At 36.5% G+C, this 21,143-nt stretch overlaps 1 protein-coding gene across 21 annotated transcripts in view; it reads right to left on the minus strand.

Moving 5' to 3' along the window:
• The window catches only part of TRIP12 (thyroid hormone receptor interactor 12), a 147,522-nt gene that overhangs the window by 92,279 nt on the left and 34,100 nt on the right, over positions 1–21,143 (minus strand). For 11 of the 21 annotated variants that reach the window (XM_080670664.1, XM_080670651.1, XM_080670665.1 and 8 more), the window contains exons 2-4: positions 14,103–14,249; positions 2,624–2,746; positions 1,021–1,823 (exon numbers count right to left, since the gene is read on the minus strand). In XM_080670664.1, the coding sequence (XP_080526790.1) occupies positions 1,021–1,823; positions 2,624–2,746; positions 14,103–14,200 (1,024 nt within the window). In that variant the 5' untranslated portion in view covers positions 14,201–14,249. The remainder of the gene's footprint in view (positions 1–1,020; positions 1,824–2,623; positions 2,747–14,102; positions 14,250–21,143) is intronic. The other 10 variants (XM_080670656.1, XM_080670662.1, XM_080670660.1 and 7 more) reach the window with 3 other exon arrangements.

Consider the following 21,143-nt stretch of genomic DNA (forward strand, 5'->3'; position numbering starts at 1 on the left):
CTAGCTAAACTATGAGAAGGACACTAGTAGACACTATATAAAATCTTCTAATAACCAAGAAAAAAATCCAGCCCTATGAAAATGTGGATCTGAAATTTTCTGACAGCTCAAAAGGAGAAAAGATGGTCAAAACTGAGCTTCTGGTTAAATATTACAAAAATTAAATGCTTAAAAATTATAGATAAGCACAGTATTATTCTCTGTGTTTTTTAGATTTCTCAAAATAGAAAAAAGAAAAAAATACTTTAGCATTACAGCAAATGTGTAATTTGAAAAGGTTCATCAACAGTTCTAATGAAATGAACATCTGGCTTCCTGAAGACTTTTGGGAAAAAAGAGAGGAAGAACGTACCTCAAGATCCCTTTCTCCCATCTAGTTTGATCTTTACTTGAATATATTAATCTCAAACATCAGTTCTTTTTACTCCAATATAAGTTTCAAAAGAGCAATATTCTTTCCCATTTACTTAGGACCCAAAGCCTCAGTGCATGAAAATAAGAAGTATTCACCTTTAGACTAAACTTATTCAAGACCATAAAATATTACATGTGAATGAAGTTTAATTATATGGTGCATTTATTCTAATAACTTAGCTCAGTATTTCCATACATCAAGAATGTACACTACCAAAAACAAAACAAAACAAAAAACACACATACAAAAAGACATTTGATACCTGATCCTGGTCAACAACAACTCATAACTAGAATAATTTTGTGTTTGGTTATAGAAGAAAATGCAACTTGATGTCTCACCCTGATATTAGTAAATAAGTAGCAGATGCATAAAGATAAAGATATAGACACTAAAACATGGTTAATGAGTCAGCATTCGTTATTTGGATAAAATTAAAAGTGGTATCAATTATTATGTACTGCTGTGTAGATACAGGTACAGTAATAAATCTAAGACTGCCTCAGACTAGAAAACAAAACACCTGGCTATCTTGAAAGCATGATCACTTTGACAAACTAAGAGAAATTTTCTTAATTAAAAAAAAGCTCTTTCCGTAAACTTACTTGCTAATTTGGCCTGTAATCCAGAAGGTCCAGGTTTTGATGTCTCTGACTTAGAAGACCCTGGAAGAGACAGTTTTGTTTTAGGAAGGCTAACTTTAGGGCTGAAACGCGCAGCCCAATCAAATTTTGAAGAGCCACCAGTTTTACTCTGTTCCTTTTCCCTGCTACTTCTTCTGGGACTGGGACTGGATGCTGAACGGGAACGCCTGGTCTTGTTCTGGTCTTTTCCTTGTTTCACCCTGGCACCTGGTGGTACAGTAGAGGAGGCCGAGGCTACAGCAGAAGATGAGGAGGAAGTAGAGGCAGCAGAAGAAGAATCAGTGATGGTGCTACACCCAGCTTTGGCTGAGGCGGCTGATTTTGAAGCCAGCTTGGTAGGTTTTGCAGATCTCTCTTCGGCACCAGTTGACTCAGACACAGAACCACTCTTTATACAAGAACTCTCTGTCCTCTTTCTTTTCTGACTCCGTGAACTACCAGTGGCCCCACTCTTTCTGGTATGAGCCTTGCTTGTTGATGGCAATTGTGCAGATTTCAGTTGTTGCTCCTGGTCTAAATGTCTCTTTTTTGACTTACTATGTGACTTATTTGTTTCTGAGAGCGATTCAGAATGCTGAAGTGCTTTTGGTTTTTTTGCAGAGCTAGGAGAATTGGTCCTGTTGTAGTCTGGACTAGCACTGCGTTTCACTCCTCGAGAATTGTCTTTCTTAGGCACCTGCCCCGTTTTTTGCCTTTCTGAAGTATTGGCTCTGTCTGGATCCTCTGGTTGTGGAACTATGACAGCAGATGATGAACTGCAGCTTCTAAGAGGTTAGATAAGAAGAGAGTTAATATCAGCCTGCCATCATTAAACCTGTCATATAATATTTATTAAATTCTCAAATCTATGGAAACAAGTGCTAAAAAAAAAGCACAAAATTTTTTCTAAGTCCAATAATAAACATAGCTTTTCCAATGGTCCAAAATTGGAGAAAAAAAAAAAAAATCGAGCTTGACTTTGGATTGTAAAAGTATTAAAAGATCAGGTTAATTCTCTAGCCCAAATATTACTGACACTAACACTCCTAATCACAAAACAAGAACTGAGATTATGAGAAAAAGAATGCTTTTTCAGAACCAGTTGAACTAGAATATTGATGCTCTATTTACAAAAAAAAACTTTATTCAAGCTTAAAATAAGCAAGCATTAAATTACACACTTTCAAAATGAAGGTTAGAAGTTGTTGTATTGTAGAATCACCAAATCTTTATAGTTACATTTCATTGAAAGTCTCCTACCAAATAGCTCTTAAGACATCATTGACCTATGGCTCTAACAATTAAAAACTAAGGTAAATGGCACAATGCATTTCAGAAGCTTATAATGATTTGTTAAGAAAAAGGGGAACCTCCTTATCTCTCTCTAAGTAAGAAGAATTGCATTGTCTAGCATCGGCATCACTGCAAAGTTAATGAAAAAAGCATTAATGCAAAAGTTATACTTAGAGAATAATGAAATATATATCATAACATTTTGGCATAACCTAGTAAGTTTTAATATTATGCAATGATTCATAGGCAAATAATTCTGCTTTGAAAATGTATAAGCCATGTGAAGATTTACCTTTTAGAAAGGTGTCCCCTTGACAGTTCAGTAGTATTAGACTGCACTTTGGGTGCCTTAGAATTAGATTTTCTACTCTCAGGAGGGCTATATCCCTTATGTTTTGCCTGCCCTAAATGTGACCTGTCAGCAGAAAATCAAAACAGAAATCTATCAGGAAAATGAGATGCAAATACAATAGTGAAAGTCAAATTATTTTTTCAAAAAAAAAAATCCTCCCAATTTTTCATTATTGACCCTATCCCTTTTCCAAATATTTATATTAAATTATTCTATCAAAAAAACTGCCTTTTAGTACCAACTCCCTGAATACCCAAGAGTTATGATTTTTTTATTACCAGCTGTCATAAATGCATAGCAATATTATAGTTGCTTAAGCCATAATCAATTTTTCAGCAATTTTACTGTAGACATTCAAATATGCTCAATTTTTAAAAAGCAAACCCGGATTTTAGATCTAAACACTACTCTTAATAGCCAATGTGACTATAATAGCTTAAAGGTTTATAGAAATGGCAATCTGTGATTCCTACAATGTTATTGATATCCAATTTGTGCATTATAATTCAGATTATCACGTAACTGCATAAGATTAAATCAATTCTCAAGCTGATTTTACACAGAAAATTATTAGAAGCAACTAAAGAGTAAATAAACTTACATGAAATTAATAGTGATACCTGCTAAGAATTTAAAGCACTTACCAACAGAAAGTACACCCAAAACTAAATCTGAGAAAGAGATAAAGAATTTACAACAGCCCAGCCGGTGTGGCTCAGTGGTGGAATGTCAACCCATGAACCAGGAGGTCAGGGTTTGATTTCCCAGTCAGGGCACATGCCCAGATTGCAGGCTTGACCCCAGTAGGGGGTGTGCAGGAGGCAGCAGATCAATGATTCTCATCATTGATGTTTCTATCACTCTCTCACCCTCTCTGAAATAAAATAAAAATATTTTTTTAATAAAAAAGAGGAGGGGAAAAAAGCATTTGTAACAAAATAATCCAAACACATTCAAAAGATTCCATCACAGATAAATGATTGAGTTATACAGGGTAGGACAAAGGAGGTTTACAGTTACACGTACAGGAAACAGAATGTATTAGTGTATTATTGTTTCTTAATTATTGTATTATTTTCCACACAAAAAAACTGTAAATCTCCTTTTGCCCCACCCTGTATTTATAATAATAAACCAAATCCTTATGTCAGCATTATTCTAAGAGCAAGTTTGAGGGACATAAAGAGTTTTCAGTTGTTAGTTTTTTAGCCCGTGGCAATAGTTACATCAAACTTATTAAGCAAAGGAAGCATGCATTAATATATACCCAGAAAAGCTGGTGCTATAGAAGTGAAATATAAACATAGCAGATGAAATTTATGTAATTCACAACCAACATCCATGTAAATAATATAAATAACATAAAGAGCATATTCTAATGAGAATAATAAAGTTTAATACCAAAGCTGTTTACAGTGTTTTAAAAAAATTTTTTTGAAGGCTTTCATTCTGACCACAATCTCAAAGGAGCTTAGACATAAGTACTGAAAACCTCACAAAAAAATTCTACTTGAATCTGTAAGGGTGCCATACAGTTCTTAATATATCATACAAGTTCCACCATCTCTTCAAGAAGATTTAGATCTAAGGTTTCTGATCTCAGTATTTTTTTTTCTTCTTCAATTTTTCCAGAATTCAATACCGGATTCTTGAAAGAACATATGAAATTTAGCTTGTCAATGAAAGGAAGTATTTCTTGGATCGTAATAATATTTCATTCTTAAGGTTCTAATCTATGACAGAATATAGATCAACTTCTTAAAAACTCTAGATTAGTTTTTCAAGTGACTTAGTCTTTACTTTAGGAATGAATTTTTTTTTAAGTATATATTTTCCCTGTGTATAGCTAACTGAACCTTGTAAGATTTTGACAGACTGTGATTTACTCTTTATTTTTCCTAGATATTATTCCACTGCAAACCAAAATGTTGCTCTATCCCATGAGTTTCTTATTAGAGATTTAACTTCTAGGAATTGCTTTTGTCTTTATTATATTTCTAGTAATATACCTAAGAGTTTTTGTTTGTTTGTTTGTTTGTTTTTTAAGAAATGAGATTGCGAAAATTTTCAAATCATTTCAGTTATTTTTTTAAAAGGAAGGTATAATGTTCCATTTTCAGGGTATACAATTTAATATCCATGGGACAACATGTCATTCAGGTTCTCCACACATCCTTATTTTCATAAAGTTTGTTAACAGGTTAATTGAATTGAATCACAATTTCTACTTCAGTTATAAAATTTAAAATATTCCTTGATATACTTTTATTATAATTTAAGTCATATTAAAATAAAACAAAACATTATCACCCGCTGGCTAGAGCTCAGTTGGGCGTCTTCCCAATATACCAAGGTTGTAGTCTCGATCTCAGTCAGGACACATATAAGACTAAGCCAAAGAATGCATAAATAAGTAGAATAACAAATTGATGTCTCTCTCTCTCAAATCATTAAATACAAAATTAAAAAAAAAATGCTATCCATTCAAAGCTTGGCAATTTCGCAATAATGTATAGACAGTTAAATATTCAAATGTCAATGCTAAAAAATAGTCATAGTATATCCCTAGTATATCTCAAAAATAATATTCATTTTCTTTAACAACAGAAATTGACCAGCATCAACCTAATGCTGATTCTAGTAGAGGTAGCAGTTCCCCTGTCTTTAACCCAAATAAATTGTTCTCGGGTCTTAAAACACATCTAACTATATATTCATCCAAATCTCTTTCTGCATTTTCCATGTTCTTACTAACAAGCTACTTCAATGAACTAAAGAATTTAGCATGTAAACCCTCAATATCAGAATCCAAAAAAAAAAAAAAATAAGGCTAATGCAGGAGGCAACCAACAGATGTATTTTTCTCACATCAATGTTTCTCTTTGTCTTTCCCTCTCTCTTCCACTCTCCCTAAAAATCAATGGGCAAATATCCTTGGGTGAAGATTAACAAACAACAACAACAACAAAAAGTGTGACATTCTGAGAAGTGACTAAAAATATATCTTACAATATTATAAAATACTGGTATTATTACTGTCCTGCCTATTGTTTAGCACAGTCTTAATACATTTTCTTTAAAGAATAGTAAATATTTCAGCTTTGTGGGAGATACTATGTACAAAAAAAAAAAAAAAGGTATAAACAATACACAAATAAATGGACATGGCACCTTCCTCTTAAATTCATTTATAAACAGACAGTTGGCTGGATTTGGCCTAAGGGTCATAGTTTCCCAACCCTTGGCTTACCACAAGAGGCACAGGCAACCAGATGGAACCTTAAAGTAACAATATGGAGCCTCCCAAAGTGGGGCTCTATTTTATTATACCCATTTGTAAATTATTAATGCTCAAAATACTGTAAAGTAAATCTCCATTAAATAATAATGCCCGATCTAGAATAGCCAATTACAATATCACAGTATTCAGCACTACATGAACTTTGATGCCTCCTTTTAGCTTATTTTACCAACTCTCATTTATCAAAACTTAATGCTAAACATTGTTATTTAAATGTATAATCTGTTTAAGATCCAGTAAAAATTTACATCCACTATGAATCAAATTTGCCAGAACAGCACAGTACAATTCATGACAAACTCGTTTAGTAGCACAAGAATGAGGCCATTTAGTAAATTACAGCCCAAGGTCAGGTGGGTGGACGGGTGTGAGGGTGTGTGGTTCAGGAAATTCTATATGGTCATTGCATGGGGGTTCCTAAAAAAACTCATGTTCTGAAAAGTCACCCACTAAAAATAACTAGGCTAATGGTAAAAATAAGATTGGACACAGACTACTCAAACCTATGTTATTTTCATAAGTCCCAACAAAAACATCATCAATTTTAATAAAATGTTAAATCTCTACTAACATTTGCACCAATAATCACAGTTGGTCTACTCTTTGGAGTCTTATTTTTGTACTTTCTCCTGTAAGTGTAAACTTTCAAAGATGTTTTCTTTTAAAACCAGCTTCAACAAAATTAAAAATACATTTCTGGGGAGGCTTTCCTTTTTGACATTTTCTTTCTTTATAAATATAGGGATAAATGTTTTTGAGCTTTCTAAAAGTGTTTAAAATAGTGCAAAGTGCAGTGGTTCTGCAAATCACTGACTAGCTTTTTCTTGCACTAAATGACTTCTTCAAAGCATTTCTGCAATATTTTCAGATTTTTCATGAGAAGTTTATAAGATTATTACCAAATATTTTTCTTTTATTCAAAAGCCTACATACACTTCAGTTCATATATTAACACTGTAGGGAAAGCTGTGAACCAACAGTACCTCCATGTTATAGTGACATCTTCCTATTCACCAACTGTATGTGGGCTCATTCACATTAAAAAACTCCACATTACTACAGAACAGACTATAATAAATTCTGGGTTATTTGCTTTCAAGATTAACTTCAATTGAAAACAAGTTTCAAATGTCATTGGTTCACTTTTAGGCAAATCATGGTGAATGACCCTTTTCATATTTTAACTTACTTTTACAGGTATATTGTAAAATCCTTGACAGTTCAAACTATTAAAAAACATTTCTAATTTAGAGGACATCTAGAAGAGGCCAGTTAGTTGGTTAGAGCATCATCCTATAGGTCAAAAGGCTGAGGGTTCAATTCCTGGCCCAGGCACATACAAGAGGCAACCAATTGATGTTTGTTTTTCTCTCTTTCTCATCTTCAAAATATCAATATCCTTGGGTGAGGATTAAAAACAAAACAAAAAAACATAGGGAAAATGAGAAAAGTGGCTAGTAACAAGTAAGTAGTTAATTCCTTATATTACAAGTCTTAAATTGTGTTTGAAATTAATTTCTATTCCAGATATATTCACAACTCAAATACAACTACATATTACCAAATATAAATTATTTGGAGCTTAATTACATCTTCAAATTTGTCTTATAATCTAATGTGCTCAACTTCCAAATAGAGAAAAGCAATCACTATTCCTTCTTAGACCACCACAACCATGTACTATTTAACACTACACTATAAATCTTGCCTCGCAGACCCAAGACTTGATGGAACAGAGTAACCTTCTCAGCATTACCAAGGCAGTGTTGAACACCTACAACTTATGACCAAAGCAACAAGTGACACAGGAAATGAGTAACCAAATCCAAACTCTGGTAGTAACTAATGATTCCACACATTAAGTAGAGAAGATATACAATCTGCTTCACAACTGCTTCTTCAGCCTTTAGAGCCCAGGTCACTGAGATCGTCTTCTAGAAATGTTTCTCACCCTACTCTAACAATCACCTACATGCCCATTTTCCCTACTGAGTTGAAACTGCTTATAACAAAGGCTATTTTACTCTCATTTTTATAACTACCATCTAGCACAGTGCTTACTAGCATAGTGTTCAACAAATAGATAAATACAATCTTATACTGGGTATTACATTATGGTAAGACTCAACTCTAAAGCCAAAGGAGGCTTTATTAAAATAATGCAAAAAGTAAAATAAATAATGCATGGATATATCTAGAATCAAAACAGCGAAATAAGCCTAAAGAAGGCAAAAGTCAACACAGCTCTGAAGAACTAAGGAACTGAAACTTGTCAGAACTTTAATACATACTCCCTTAGATTTGCTTTTCTTTGCCTGTCCACCTTCTTCCATAAGGCAGGAGATATGCAGTTGTCAATTTCAGATTCATATCTTCCCTTTGCTACCAGAATGGAAAAAGTTTCCAGTTTTTCCCAGCTTGGATCATGTGATCACCCTAGTCCCATCACTGATCTTAGAAAGATGGGAGACAACAGATTATACCAGCTCTAGCCAAAGAGTAGGCAATGAATAGCCAGGAACAGAGTAAGGTCATGTTGAAAAAGAATACTGCCATTCAAAATGCATTCAACGAAGAACTGAGGGGGATCATTCCACAAAGAGGGTTACTATTATAAGAAGAGGGGCTACTATCTGCTAAACAAATTAAAAGGTCAGTTCACCTATATACTGGTAGAAAGGGAGATTAACATTTGAAAACTTACTAGTACAAAGGCATAAAAAAGTATTCTCACTCAGATATCACTCCTTAAATCTATTTCCCCTATGTTTAACACCTCATTACTATAGAAGTAACAATAAGTTTAAGGCAATTTTTCCTTATAAAATTAAATTAGTAGGAATATGCAAAATGGAGATAACACAAACAGAATAGTGAGAAAAAGCATTCTTTTTCCTGATGGTAGATTGAAGAAAAAAAAAATGTATGTAAAACAAATTAACCATAAAAACTCCCTTTGACCAAAGAAATTTCACGTCAGGGAATCTACCTCCTTAAGAGATACCTGAAATACAAACATTTAAGCATAAGCAAAAACTTTGCCCACTGCAACCATCTACCTATCCAAAAACTGTAATCATGGAAAATATTTATACTGTGACCATTTGTAAACAAGTAACTAAAAAATACACAACTTGAGAAAATGTTTGTTAGAATACAGATTTTTTTAAAAGCAGTATCCAAAACTATGTTTAAAGTAATCACCTACATGCTAAATTGCATTTTCCAGAGATAAAAATAAAAAAGTTAACATAGACTTATCTCTGGATAATATGTTATTTTCTTTTTGCATTTTTCTGTATCTCATACACCTTTGAAGCAAAATATAAATCTGTTTCTTTCTATACAATTAATGCTGGCTAAAAGTTTCACTGCTCTGACATTAACAAGAAGCTGTAACTTACAGATCTCATAACTGAGTTTTTACTCAGTAACAATTTAAAATTACAGACAAATTTTTTAATGGGGGGGTGGAAATGTATTGCATCACATCATTAAAAAATTTGAGGTAAAGCATAAAAATGGAACCATAACAGAAGTGAGAAGAAAATTTTAGTTTTGGGATGGAGAAGGCAAAGGAAGATAAGAAACAGAGTTGACAGACTTGATTATCTAATTTTTAAAACTTCTATAAATTAAGCCATAATAAGTAATAAAACTAGAAAAAGTATTTGCCCATGTCAATAGGTTGATACCCTTTCTATAAAGGGCTCTAATAAAAGAACAAGCAGAATTAAAACAAAGGACAGTAAAAGACAACTCATAATTTAAGTAAAAATGGCCAACATGTGGGAAGATCTTCAACTCTATAGTAACCAAGGAAATGGAAGCTTTAGCCGAAAGAATCCTTTTATCCACAAATCTTTATTAAAAATGGTATGCTGTTTTGATTAGGATATAGAGAAATAGGCACTCTCAAAAAGTGCCGAAGTATAAATTGGTTCACAATAAAAATAAAAGAAAAAGCAGTCTGATCTTTGTGAAAGACAAGTTAGCTATTTGTTAAGCTTCAGAATATTCATATCCTTAGGTTCTGTAAACCCATTTATGGAATTTCACTTGATGAAATCAGAGCCATAGTCAAATGGGATAGGCACAGCAATGTTATTTCACAGGAAAAAATTGTGGTGCGGGAAGGGCAGTGGAGGGGTGGGAGAAGAGAAAACCAGAGGCCCAAATTTAAATCATGGGCTTTCGTATCACAGAAAATCATGGAGTAAAAATAGAGTAGACACCCAAAACCTGCAGAATTGTGTTAACCAGTGTCACCCCAATAAATTCAATAAAAAGGAATAAACAAGAGTAGAAATATTGAACACCATTATCTCTGGGTGGTCAAATTAAATTTATTTTCTTAATTTTCCTGAAGCTTCTCAATTTTCCGTTCTTAACATGCTATGTTTTTATAAAAACAAATCAAAGAAGAAACTTATCACTATACCAATCTTAACCAAAGTTGCTATAAAATTGAATTCAATCCCACCACTGCCATTTGAGAAAAACAAGAAAAAGCACATGAAACAATGAAAATGCTACTGCATGGCCAAGAGGGAGGAGGAGCCTACAAATACCTGTACTAGAAGTGGAAAAGGCTAGAAGTATCCCTGAGAGCAAGCCAACAGAGAAGCAGTGGAAGGGAGTGATTTCCTAAAGAAAAAGAGAACAGACAAGAGAGGAACAGATCAGCTATAGCCCAAAAAATTAAGGAAAAAAGGAAAAGAAAAAATGATAGAAGAGGAGTAAGATGTCTAGTTCAATTATGGAAAGAAATGAGGGATGGGTGAAAAAGAGCAGAGGGAATAATCAGGAGATTAATATATCCCAAAGATCCAACTTTCTTTTATCTTAATGATGAAAAACTCTTCTACTAAAAAAAATAGTAATTGACCTTGATTTGCAGGAAGGGCAGATGAGGTCACAGGAAGAAAACTACAAAAAGAAGACAGCTTAATGCAAGTTTGGAAGAAAACAGAGTGGATCAAAAATAAATGAATCAAAAAAATTCTACCGGGGAAAAACTGCTACTTAACTTTTAAACTGGTATATTCTTCAATTATAATTTCTTCACACCTTCCTCTAAGGCCTTCATCATATGAATCGGGTGGTTTGTGCAGTAAAAACAGTTTGACATAATGAAAAGAATCACTGACTTTAGAGTCAAGGTCAATAATCATCAGGTCCTGGACTCTACATACTGGGTGAAGTTGAGCAAGCTAGCATATTTATTGCACAGGGATTACATATTTAGCACAGAGTTCCTGTGAGTCTCAAATGAAAGATATGTTTAAAATTATTTTAACTTAAAACACTCCACACCAGTGCTGTTATAGTAGATGCTGTTATTTATTACCATTTTTTAATCACTATCACGGTGAATATATTTACAAGACGAAGTCTATTGTTTTTTAGGAAACAAAAGCCACAATAACAGCATTTTACTTAGGAGAGCTAAGCTACAGGAGTCAGATAAAGAGAATGAAGCTATAGTTATAAGTGCTCTTTCCCAATTAACCCCAATTCTCTGACTCCCCAAAATCATGAGAGATTTCTTAAAAGTTAGAAAATTTCCAGTAGAGCAACACTCTACTAGGACTTCAAAAGTCAGTCTAGGGTTTGATGAAAGGGTCCCTTCTAGTTCTGAGATTCTATTTTGAGCAAAAGAATCAAGCTGTCCAAGAAGGCACAATGAATTCTAATTTTGCATTCTTAGTCAACTGATATTTTTAGCTAAATATCTAAATTTCTATACCCTGATCATTATTTTATCAATAGGAAAATATGCATATTCAGTTATTACTAAACTAGAGGCCCGTTGCAGGAAGATTCCTGCAAGAATAGGGCTTCCTAGGGCCTATTCCTGCAAGAACAGGGCTTCCTGCGGCCTAAGCAAAGCAGAGAAGGGATCAAAGCCTGCCAAGGCGGGCTTCCCTCCCGTCTCTGCTGCCTCGCTCCTTCCCTTCTCCGCCACTTCGCTCCCTTCTGCAGCGCTTGGCTTCCTTCTACGCTGTCTTCAGTCTTCGCTCTGTGCCTGTGTATGCAAATTAGCCGCCATCTTTGTTGGGTTAATTTGCATACTTGCTCCTGATTGGCTGGTGGGCGTAGCAGAGGGACGGTCAATTTGCATGTTTCTCTTTTATTAGTGTAGATTATGGTACAGCCACACAACTGAACATAAAGACTTTAACAGTCATGTTTTTAAAAAATGTTTAAAGATATAGGAAATGATATATATAACAGGTTTTTAAAAAGTGTATAAGCCAGCCCTCTTTTGTGTAGTACTTTTGTGGGGAAGTGTTTTTTGAAGACATGTAAAGGTTGAAATTGTGGAAACTGAAATGGTCTACATTATTGAAAGAGGCAATGCTAAAGCCATAAAAATCCTAAATTATACTTTGCTTTATATTCTTTGGCATGTTTTCTGACATTCCAAAGATTTCTCATGAAATGCCCAGGAATTCACAATTCAAAGAAAACGCTTTTTAAAATGTATTCTTTTCCTTCACAATTGAGCTTATTGACTTAAAGCACGTCAACTACAATGAAAGATATGTCATTCTATACATTTAATTGAGTTTCATTTTGATCACAACTTTGTTATGTAAACCAACGTATCTTTAAACACTAGTATTAACCACTTCCATTTGTTTCAGGCTCATATTTTTAAAATATAAAATACAATACTGAAATAATTTTATATAACAATGATGTGTAGAAAAGATAATGTGCCAAAACATCACTGTGGATTTTAGAAGCAATGTACTGTGTGACAGCCTAAAATGTTTATCAGTCATGTGCAAGAGTCTAAATTGACCTGAGGATTAATGTGTATAAAAACTGAAGTTGTTCAAAAGATACGTTACTTATGAGCACATAGATGCACATATATACATACATACATGCAGTAAAAAAAAAAACTAAGGAGATATATGCCAGTAAAACAGTGGTTATAAGTGGATTGTGGAGCCATGTTTTTCTTTACACTATTTTATATTTTCCAATTTCTCTATAATAAATATGCACCATTTTTATAATGGGGCAGTGATATTATTTAATCAACATGACAAATAACATGTGGCTACTCCTGAATCTAAAAAAAAACAACAGAAACAAAACAAAAAACAAAAAATTTCAGAACAGTACTCTGTATTTAGCATTCTGCTAAAAGAGCTTAACAAACTACAATACTGAAGTTAACCAATAACCCTGTGAAATAGGTGTCCCCATTGTGTGGACCAAAAAAATTGAGGTTTCCTGAAAGATTTAACAAAGAACACACAGCTATTTAATGGCAGAGACAGAAATTGCATGCAAAGCTATACTAGTGCCAAGTCCACATGCTCAATCACTAAAATAGCCTGACGTCTGAAGTGTCACCGTTTATTCTTTGCATTTAAACATTTAAAAACATTTTTTATAACTTACTAGACAATATATACATGTTATATGCCTAAAAATGTTGCATCAGGTAATCATATTAGAACTTAGCTTATTATTTATTGCAAGCTAAACATGATTATTCCATGGACTGGAAAAGAAGGCCTTGCAAGTTCTGAATCTTATAAAGTGACAGTCCTTGGCTAGATCAGAAAGGGAATTTTACATACTAGAAGGACAAGCTGAACACCAGACCACTAAGATAATGATGAGAACCAATGTGCTAACAAAATCAGACTGCTTCACCAGCCTGTCAGCATCCATGTTGTCAAGACAATGAGAAAATATTTCAAAAGCTAGATAACAAAACTCTACATATTAAAACAAATGAAAGTTCCATTCAATGAAGTAAATCAAGTCAAGACATACATAAAGGAACCACAAAGGGGTGAAAGATGTGTTGGTAGCATGTGTTTAGGGAAGTGAAGAGCAAACAAAACACATATATTAACCACCCTTAAATTAGATTTTTAATAATGTCAATGATGAAGAACTCTATTTCGAGCCTGGCATATTTGGGGAATGATTAAAAGAACTGCTTTGAATTCCAGTTTTGTGTTTCTTGGCTCAAAAATTAGAAATTACCCATTTGTAGTGAATCATTCAAGTTTTGGTCCTCATAATGAGGTTTTAAAAGTATTTTCTTTTATTCCCAATTCCTTTTAAATACCATTTAATACATACCTTCCTCCTATCGAATCGTCTTGTGGTTGGGCCCCGGCAGTGTTCCTCTGTGAACGTCGCAGTGACCCCCCTGGATTGTTATTAGGCCGGTTGGACATTGGCACCTCTCTCTTGAAGGGACATACCCTTTCTAGACACTACCATTCACTAAAAGGAAAAAAAAAATGAGAAAAATTATCAGTTATACATGGTATAACACTGAAGAAAAAATGGACACCAAAGATGAAGGGGCAATTTTATGTAAACAATTTGGTTGTGTAATCTTCACAAATGCTGCACTGTCTTATTAAACTAAGTCTGATTGACTAGTGTGTTATAAAATGTCAAAAATATACCAAATTCGAGGCATGAGGTCTAAAACACAGCATATAAAATTAACTTAAGATTTCTCATGAAATGCCCAGGAATTCACAATTCAAAGAAAACAGAGTACAAGTAGAAATCTGTCTATTTCCACATTTTTAACACTGTGTAGAAAACGGCATTGCACCTAAAGTCAGGACACCTTGGCTCAAGTCCTGTGATAGAACAGGCATAAAAGGAGTCTACCTTTGTACAAGCCCCAACCTCTGGCCTCAGAGTCCTCAGCCACAAAATAAAAAACATGTCATGCCTACTTCACAGTATTGTAGTGAATAGCAAATCATAAATACAAAGGAAACCATAAAACTATCATATTTTAATGGGGAAATAAAGAGAAAACAGCTCAAGTACATTAAATTGAGAAATAGTCCCTGATTTCAACATCAGCTGTGCTAGCTATGCACTTGGACAACAAACTTAATATCTAGATTTCGTTTGCTTATTCAGTAAAATTAGTATATTACCTACCTCACAGTTTTTAGCATCAAGAAATTGTTGAACATAGTTCATAAGTTTAACAAGTTAGCTCAAAGCACAGCTGTTAATCAATTTGAATTTTCTATCTTTCTGTAAGAAATTTAATTGTTATATAGAAAAAAATGCTGATACTCAAAGAAAATCAGTTTAACTGAAAAAAAAACAAAAACAAAAACAAAAAACAAACAGGCTATTCCCACCATCACAAAAAGAATTACGATTGTATAAGTCAAATGTCACAATTTTTCTTAAGCCTTAAGTCAGACTCCAAGTAGAGTTCTTAATTACTTCCGTTTACGGGGGAGGGAAGAGAAAGACCATATGACATTAGAGAAACTGGTGCAAACAGAATGCAATGAAGAGAATGCAAACTAATCATAACTAAATCTATCATTGGATTTTTGTTTTTAGAGATTCCATGCACTGTAATGGGAAAGTGGATTTTCTTCTAAGTTGCATGTTGACCCAATTCAGTAGAAAGACTTTTATTTTGTCATATATGCCCACATCATTGATATACTAAATAAGCTTGGGTCATAAAGTTCAAATTACTTGTGTAATTACTGTCAATTTTAGAAAGAAAAAAAAAAAAAAGAGGAAATCTATGCAAACATTAAGAGGGAGAGAAAGATTTTTAAATTTACATGTACTGATATAGGAAGACCTTCCCAAGATATGTTAGGGGGGAAACAGTATTACCGCGCCCCCTGCCCCCCAATCTGTGTATATGTATATTAAAAAGGCTTACATACTTATCTTTATATGTTGTCTATACCTTGCAAATTGATGGAAGGATTCATAAAACAGACTTTAATACTGACTGCCTTCAAGAAAGAAAACTGGGGGGTCCAAAGTTTGAGATAAAAGGAGTCATTTTGCTATTTACCCTTTGTAAGCAATAAGGTAGATCACTTTAGCACAGTAGTTACAATGGTAGAGCTCTGGAGTCAAACTATCTCTGGCTGAGTTCAAATCCTGACTCCAACACCAATAACTTGTATGACCTTGTATACATGGATGGGCAAATGTAGGTTTATGTAAAAGCTTATTCTTATATTTTATAGTTATAACCTGCATGTCTTTTTCCATACAACTATAAATCTATTTTTGCCCACCCCTGTATATACTTTTTTTGTGCTTCAGTCTATCAAATGGGGATAAAGAACTTAACCTCATAGAGCAAATGTGAGCATTAAATGAGAAAATCCATGCAAACCACTTAACTCAGTGCCTAACATATAGCACAAGCTCAGTACATATTAACTATTATTGTTATTATAAATAGTCATTCAGAAGAATAAAAAGAATACTTATGGTAAAATAAAAATTGGGGGCGGGGGTGGGGGAATTCACCATAAAAAACACTGTCAACCTGAGTTTTATATTCTAGCAATATAGTTTAAAAAGTAAATTTTGCTCTAAATACATAGTGTTTCATCAAAATATAAATGCCTGGCCTCTGCCCTAAGATTCTGATTCTGTGGGTACAGAAACTGGAGACATATTTTAAAAGAGCTCACTAGAGAACAATTGTACCCAATTAAAAGAATTAAATAAAATGCCAGTCTATTTCAGAATTCATCCAAGAAGTTTTACTACTTCAAACACCATCTCAGTGCTATTTCACTTGAACCCTAAACAAAACGGATACAAGAGAAGACCATTTTAATACTGTTTTCATTTTGAAAAGCAAAGAATACTATTATTAAACAGGGTTGGTAGATCTCACATGCCCACTCCCTGCCATTAAATGTCTACTGCATGTCCTGGGGTGTTAAATTGTCATTCAAATGAATAGAAGTCACACTGGTTAATTTGACCTGCAATTACCAAAGTCAACTTAATAATGCTCCCAACATCTTCAGAGCTTTTCAACCAGCACCATTATCAGCCAACAGCCCATCCTATAAAATATAAAATAATCCTATAAAATAAAAGGGTAATATGCAAATCAACCAAACTGTGGAATGACCAGTTGCTATCATGTGCACTGACCACGAGGGGGCAGACACTCAACACAGGAGCTGTCCCCTGGTGGTCAGTGCGCTCCCACAGGGGGAGCACTGCTCAGCCACAAGCTGGGCTGACAGCCGGCGAGCACAGTGGGCCAACTCCACGGCAGCACTAAGGATGTCTGAATGCAGCTTAGGCCTATTCCCTGCAGGGAGCAGTTCTAAGGCATCAGTCGGACATCCCCCGAGGGCTCTTGGACTCCTAAAGGGTACAGACTGGGCTGAGAGACCCATCCCCACCCAAGTGCACAATGTCGTGCACCGGGCCTCTAGTTAGGGAATAATTCTCGAGATTTAAGAAAATGTGGCAAGACAGTTTTTCATCTAAGTGCTACCTGCTTTTAAAATATATTTTATTGATATTTCACAGAGAGGAAGGGAGAGGGATAGAGCTAGAAACATCGATGAGAGAGAGACATCGATCAGCTGCCTCCTGCACACCCCCCACTGGGGATGTGCCCGCAACCAAGGTACATGCCCTTGACAGGAATCGAACCCGGGACCCTTCAGTCCACAGGCCGACGCTCTATCCACTGAGCCAAACCCGTTTTGGCGCTACCTGCTTTTAAAGCATAAGTCTTTAAAGGAGGATGCCAGACTTGGTTAAACTTTGAAATCTGAATTCCCAAAAAGTAAATAGAAGATTAACATATGATATATTTAGGATCTCTCCCCTCTGCCGGGTATCAACAAATCCAGAGCTGCAAGGGACCCTTGAGGATAATCAAGTTCAACCCTTTACATAAGAGACAAATCCAAAAGAAGCAAATCATGTGTTGAAGAACCAGTCCTCTGAATCCTGACCTATCCTCTCCAGAGATCACAACTACCTCAACTTCAACCAAAATTTAACTTCCCTTTGGCTCCATATAAGAACCAAAAGTTTGCAACATACAATGATTTCATTCTTATTATATGAATACTAGTGGCCCAGTGCATGAATTCATGCACGTTGAAAGGAAATTAGAAGAAATATTTTAATATCGCTATTCGCCCTTTCTCTATAATAGAAGTGTCAACCAAATTCACGACCAACAATGACAGATCAAAACACACGCATGGGATTGGTGCCAGCAAGAGCTTTAAATGTATCGCACAAGTGCACGTCTACTTAGCCTTTTATATATATAGAATAAACTTGCTTAATTAGACCTGCTGATTTAGTTAAACTTTTTCAGCCCAGTGAAGCACCCCAACTTCTCTTTCAGGTAATTGTCAGCAATACAGCAACAAATATCAACATGAAGCAGATTATTATTGTAGATCACCCAAGAACAAAGGGTAGACTATTTAACTGCAACAGTATTTGACTATACTCTGCGCAGTGAGAAAACCTAAAGTCATTTTCAAGGTCCACTGTTTCTTACTTCTTTTCAGTCGTGTCAAGTTTCTAAGCTTTCTAAATCTCCATTTTCCGGCTAATGAAAAGAAAATAGGATTCTACCAAGTCTCCTTTCTACCTACTCCAGGACTTCTGTGAGGATCAAATGAGATGAGGCACAGGAAAACGCTTCACAGACATTTGGTTAAAGTCGTGTTCCTAGGCTGAATAAACTGCAAGGATGCTAGTCGCTAGGGAGAGGAAGCCAGGCATTGCTACTTGACGTCATTACCCAGCGCCGACAGCCACCGTTTCCGCGCTGGGCTGGGGGCTGCATTTTGCGCCATGGGGTGTTGGCAGTGTTGGCTGCGATTTGGTGGGGTGTTGCTCTGGTGTGCTGGCGGGGCCTGTGTCCCACTTGGGGGAAGTTGAGTGTTGCTTTGTGGGCGCCAGGTCCGCGGTGCCGTTTCTCTGTAAATGACCAGTGCACATCATAGCAGCTCCTGTGTTGAGCATCTGCCCCCTGGTGGTCAGTGCACATCATAGCAACCGGTCAGACGGACACTTAGCAAATTAGCCTTTTATATATATACTAGGAGCCCAGTGCGTGAGTTCGCACGGCGCTGCCCACCTACCTGCAGCCCTGCCTTGACACCCGAACCTGTCCACGCAGAGCTCCAACGTGCCTGGCCCAGCCCCCAAACCCTCTGGCCTTCTCTGGCCACTTCAAACCCCGCCATCAGTCCCTCGAGTCGCCTCGGGCTGATCCCACCTTCTTTGGGTGCCTCCCCGCTTCTGCCCTGTCTCTGGAGCAACACTGCAGTTCTGCCCCATCATGGCGCTGGAGGAGAGCGTGGAAGCCTCCCACATTCTGCGCTATGATCCTTACCCTGGCAGGTGGGCCGCGGGGCACTCAGAGTGCGAGTGGTGGGTGGCGAAGGACTGGTGAGGGGGGGTACTATGGGCTCTCATCCCTGCCCTCCCTGCTTCTGCTCCGTCTCTGGAGCAACGCCCCAGCTAATATGCTAATGATCTGGTCGTTACCCGTTACGGCATTCCGACCATTAGCATATTAGTTCTTTATTAGTATAGACTAGAGGCCTGGTGCACGAAATTTGTGAGTCCCTCCTCCCAGCCTGCACCCTCCCCTCTCCAATCTGGGACCCCTTGGGGGATGACCGACTGTCTTACGCAATCCGTGATGGCTGGCTCCTAAACGCTCACCTGTCTGCCCGCCTGATTGCCCCTAACCACCTCTGCCTGCCTGGCTGATCGCCCCTAACTGCCTCTGCCTCACCCCGCACCCGGGACCCAGGATTCCCTTCTCTGGCCAGCTGCAGGCACCCAGGACCCGGGCCAGCTGCAGCCAGAGGGGACCGTGGGCGGGCAGCTTCGCCAAGGCCGCAGGCGCTGGTGCCCAGGACCACGGGGCAGGCGGCTTGTCCCTTCCCCAGCCACAGCCACAGAAGCTGGCGCCTGAGACCGCAGGGTGGGCAGCTGGTCCCACTCCTGGGGTGCAGGCACAGCCGCTGGTGCCTGGGACCGCGGGGCATGCGGCTTGTCCCTCTCCCGGGCTGCACAGTAATATAAAAACTATACTGCTAGAATTTGTGCTTTAATAACCTGAAACAAATATGAACTAAAGACTCCATCTTAATAGACTATCCTCTAATGCTGATACTAGAAGTTTTAAGTTCAGGTGTTAATAATCCTGACCATAAAGTCCTGAAGTATATTACTCTTCTAATCACAGATACACCTTCATTTCTCTGAAAATAATCACCAAGATTTTTCACATAAAAGCTTGATATTAAGTCCTAAGTCACTGAAAAAAAAAAAAATAGACAAGGATTACTGCCCAGGGGCACGAAGAACTTACATGAGAAAAGAATCCATAAACTCAAGTGCCAAATCCACACCTGATGAGAATACCTTATTTCTGTAAGAGGAAATTCTCATCCAGAGTGAATTGCTCCACAGCACACATCTATTTAGGGACATACCTTACAGCTGAATCCAGCTTTCCAGAATGCCAGTGCATAGTATACTTGCCATTCTGCTCCAAAACATGAATTTAAATCACTTTCTCTTTATTGATTTGTTGACATCTAACCATTTAACGGTGGAAAAAGAATACAACTGACCCACCAGAGTCTAAAGTTACGCTGAGTAACTTTTACACCATACATTCATTTACACAGTGCATATGAAAAACTAAAGTGCCTACAGCAAACACTTGACCTTTCAAGTGTCACCCGACACTTAACTAAACTCAACAATGGACACACAAATTGATGCCAACGCCCACATTTTATAATTGTAACATTCCTTGAGAATCTACCTTAGATACTATCTGGCAAGAGTCAATGAGATTAATTTTGGCATTATTTTCACAAAGTGTATTATTCTTTTGAGTAGTAAGCCAAGCAATTAACTCACAACACAATTTGTGCTGGTTAACTCTCTTAGAAACGTCCTTTTTCTGGTTCAATAGAACTTGAGGTTCACAGTTGTCTAGTTAACATATTAACTAGCACATAATAGGTTCTCCAATATCTCTTGAATATAAGCACTTGATTCAAAATATTTTTTTATTTAACCTAAATACTTATTGAAAGCCTAAAATAAGGAGACAACAGGGTAAAGGCTCTTTTCTCCCCACTCCTCCCTGAAATCAAGGAAAATGAATAAACACTTAAAAATTCAAAATAGCCTGGCCCGGGTGGCTCAGTGGTTGAGTGTCCATCCATGAGCCAAGAGGTCATGGGATCAATTTCCAGGCAGGATCCATTCCGTGTCAGGGCACATGTTCAGGTTTCAGGCTCGATCCCCAACAGGGGGCCTAAGGAGGCAGCCGATCAACGTTTC

This window comes from Plecotus auritus (genome assembly GCF_963455305.1).
Source record: "Plecotus auritus genome assembly, chromosome: 5".
NCBI classification, from domain to species: Eukaryota; Metazoa; Chordata; class Mammalia; order Chiroptera; family Vespertilionidae; genus Plecotus; species Plecotus auritus.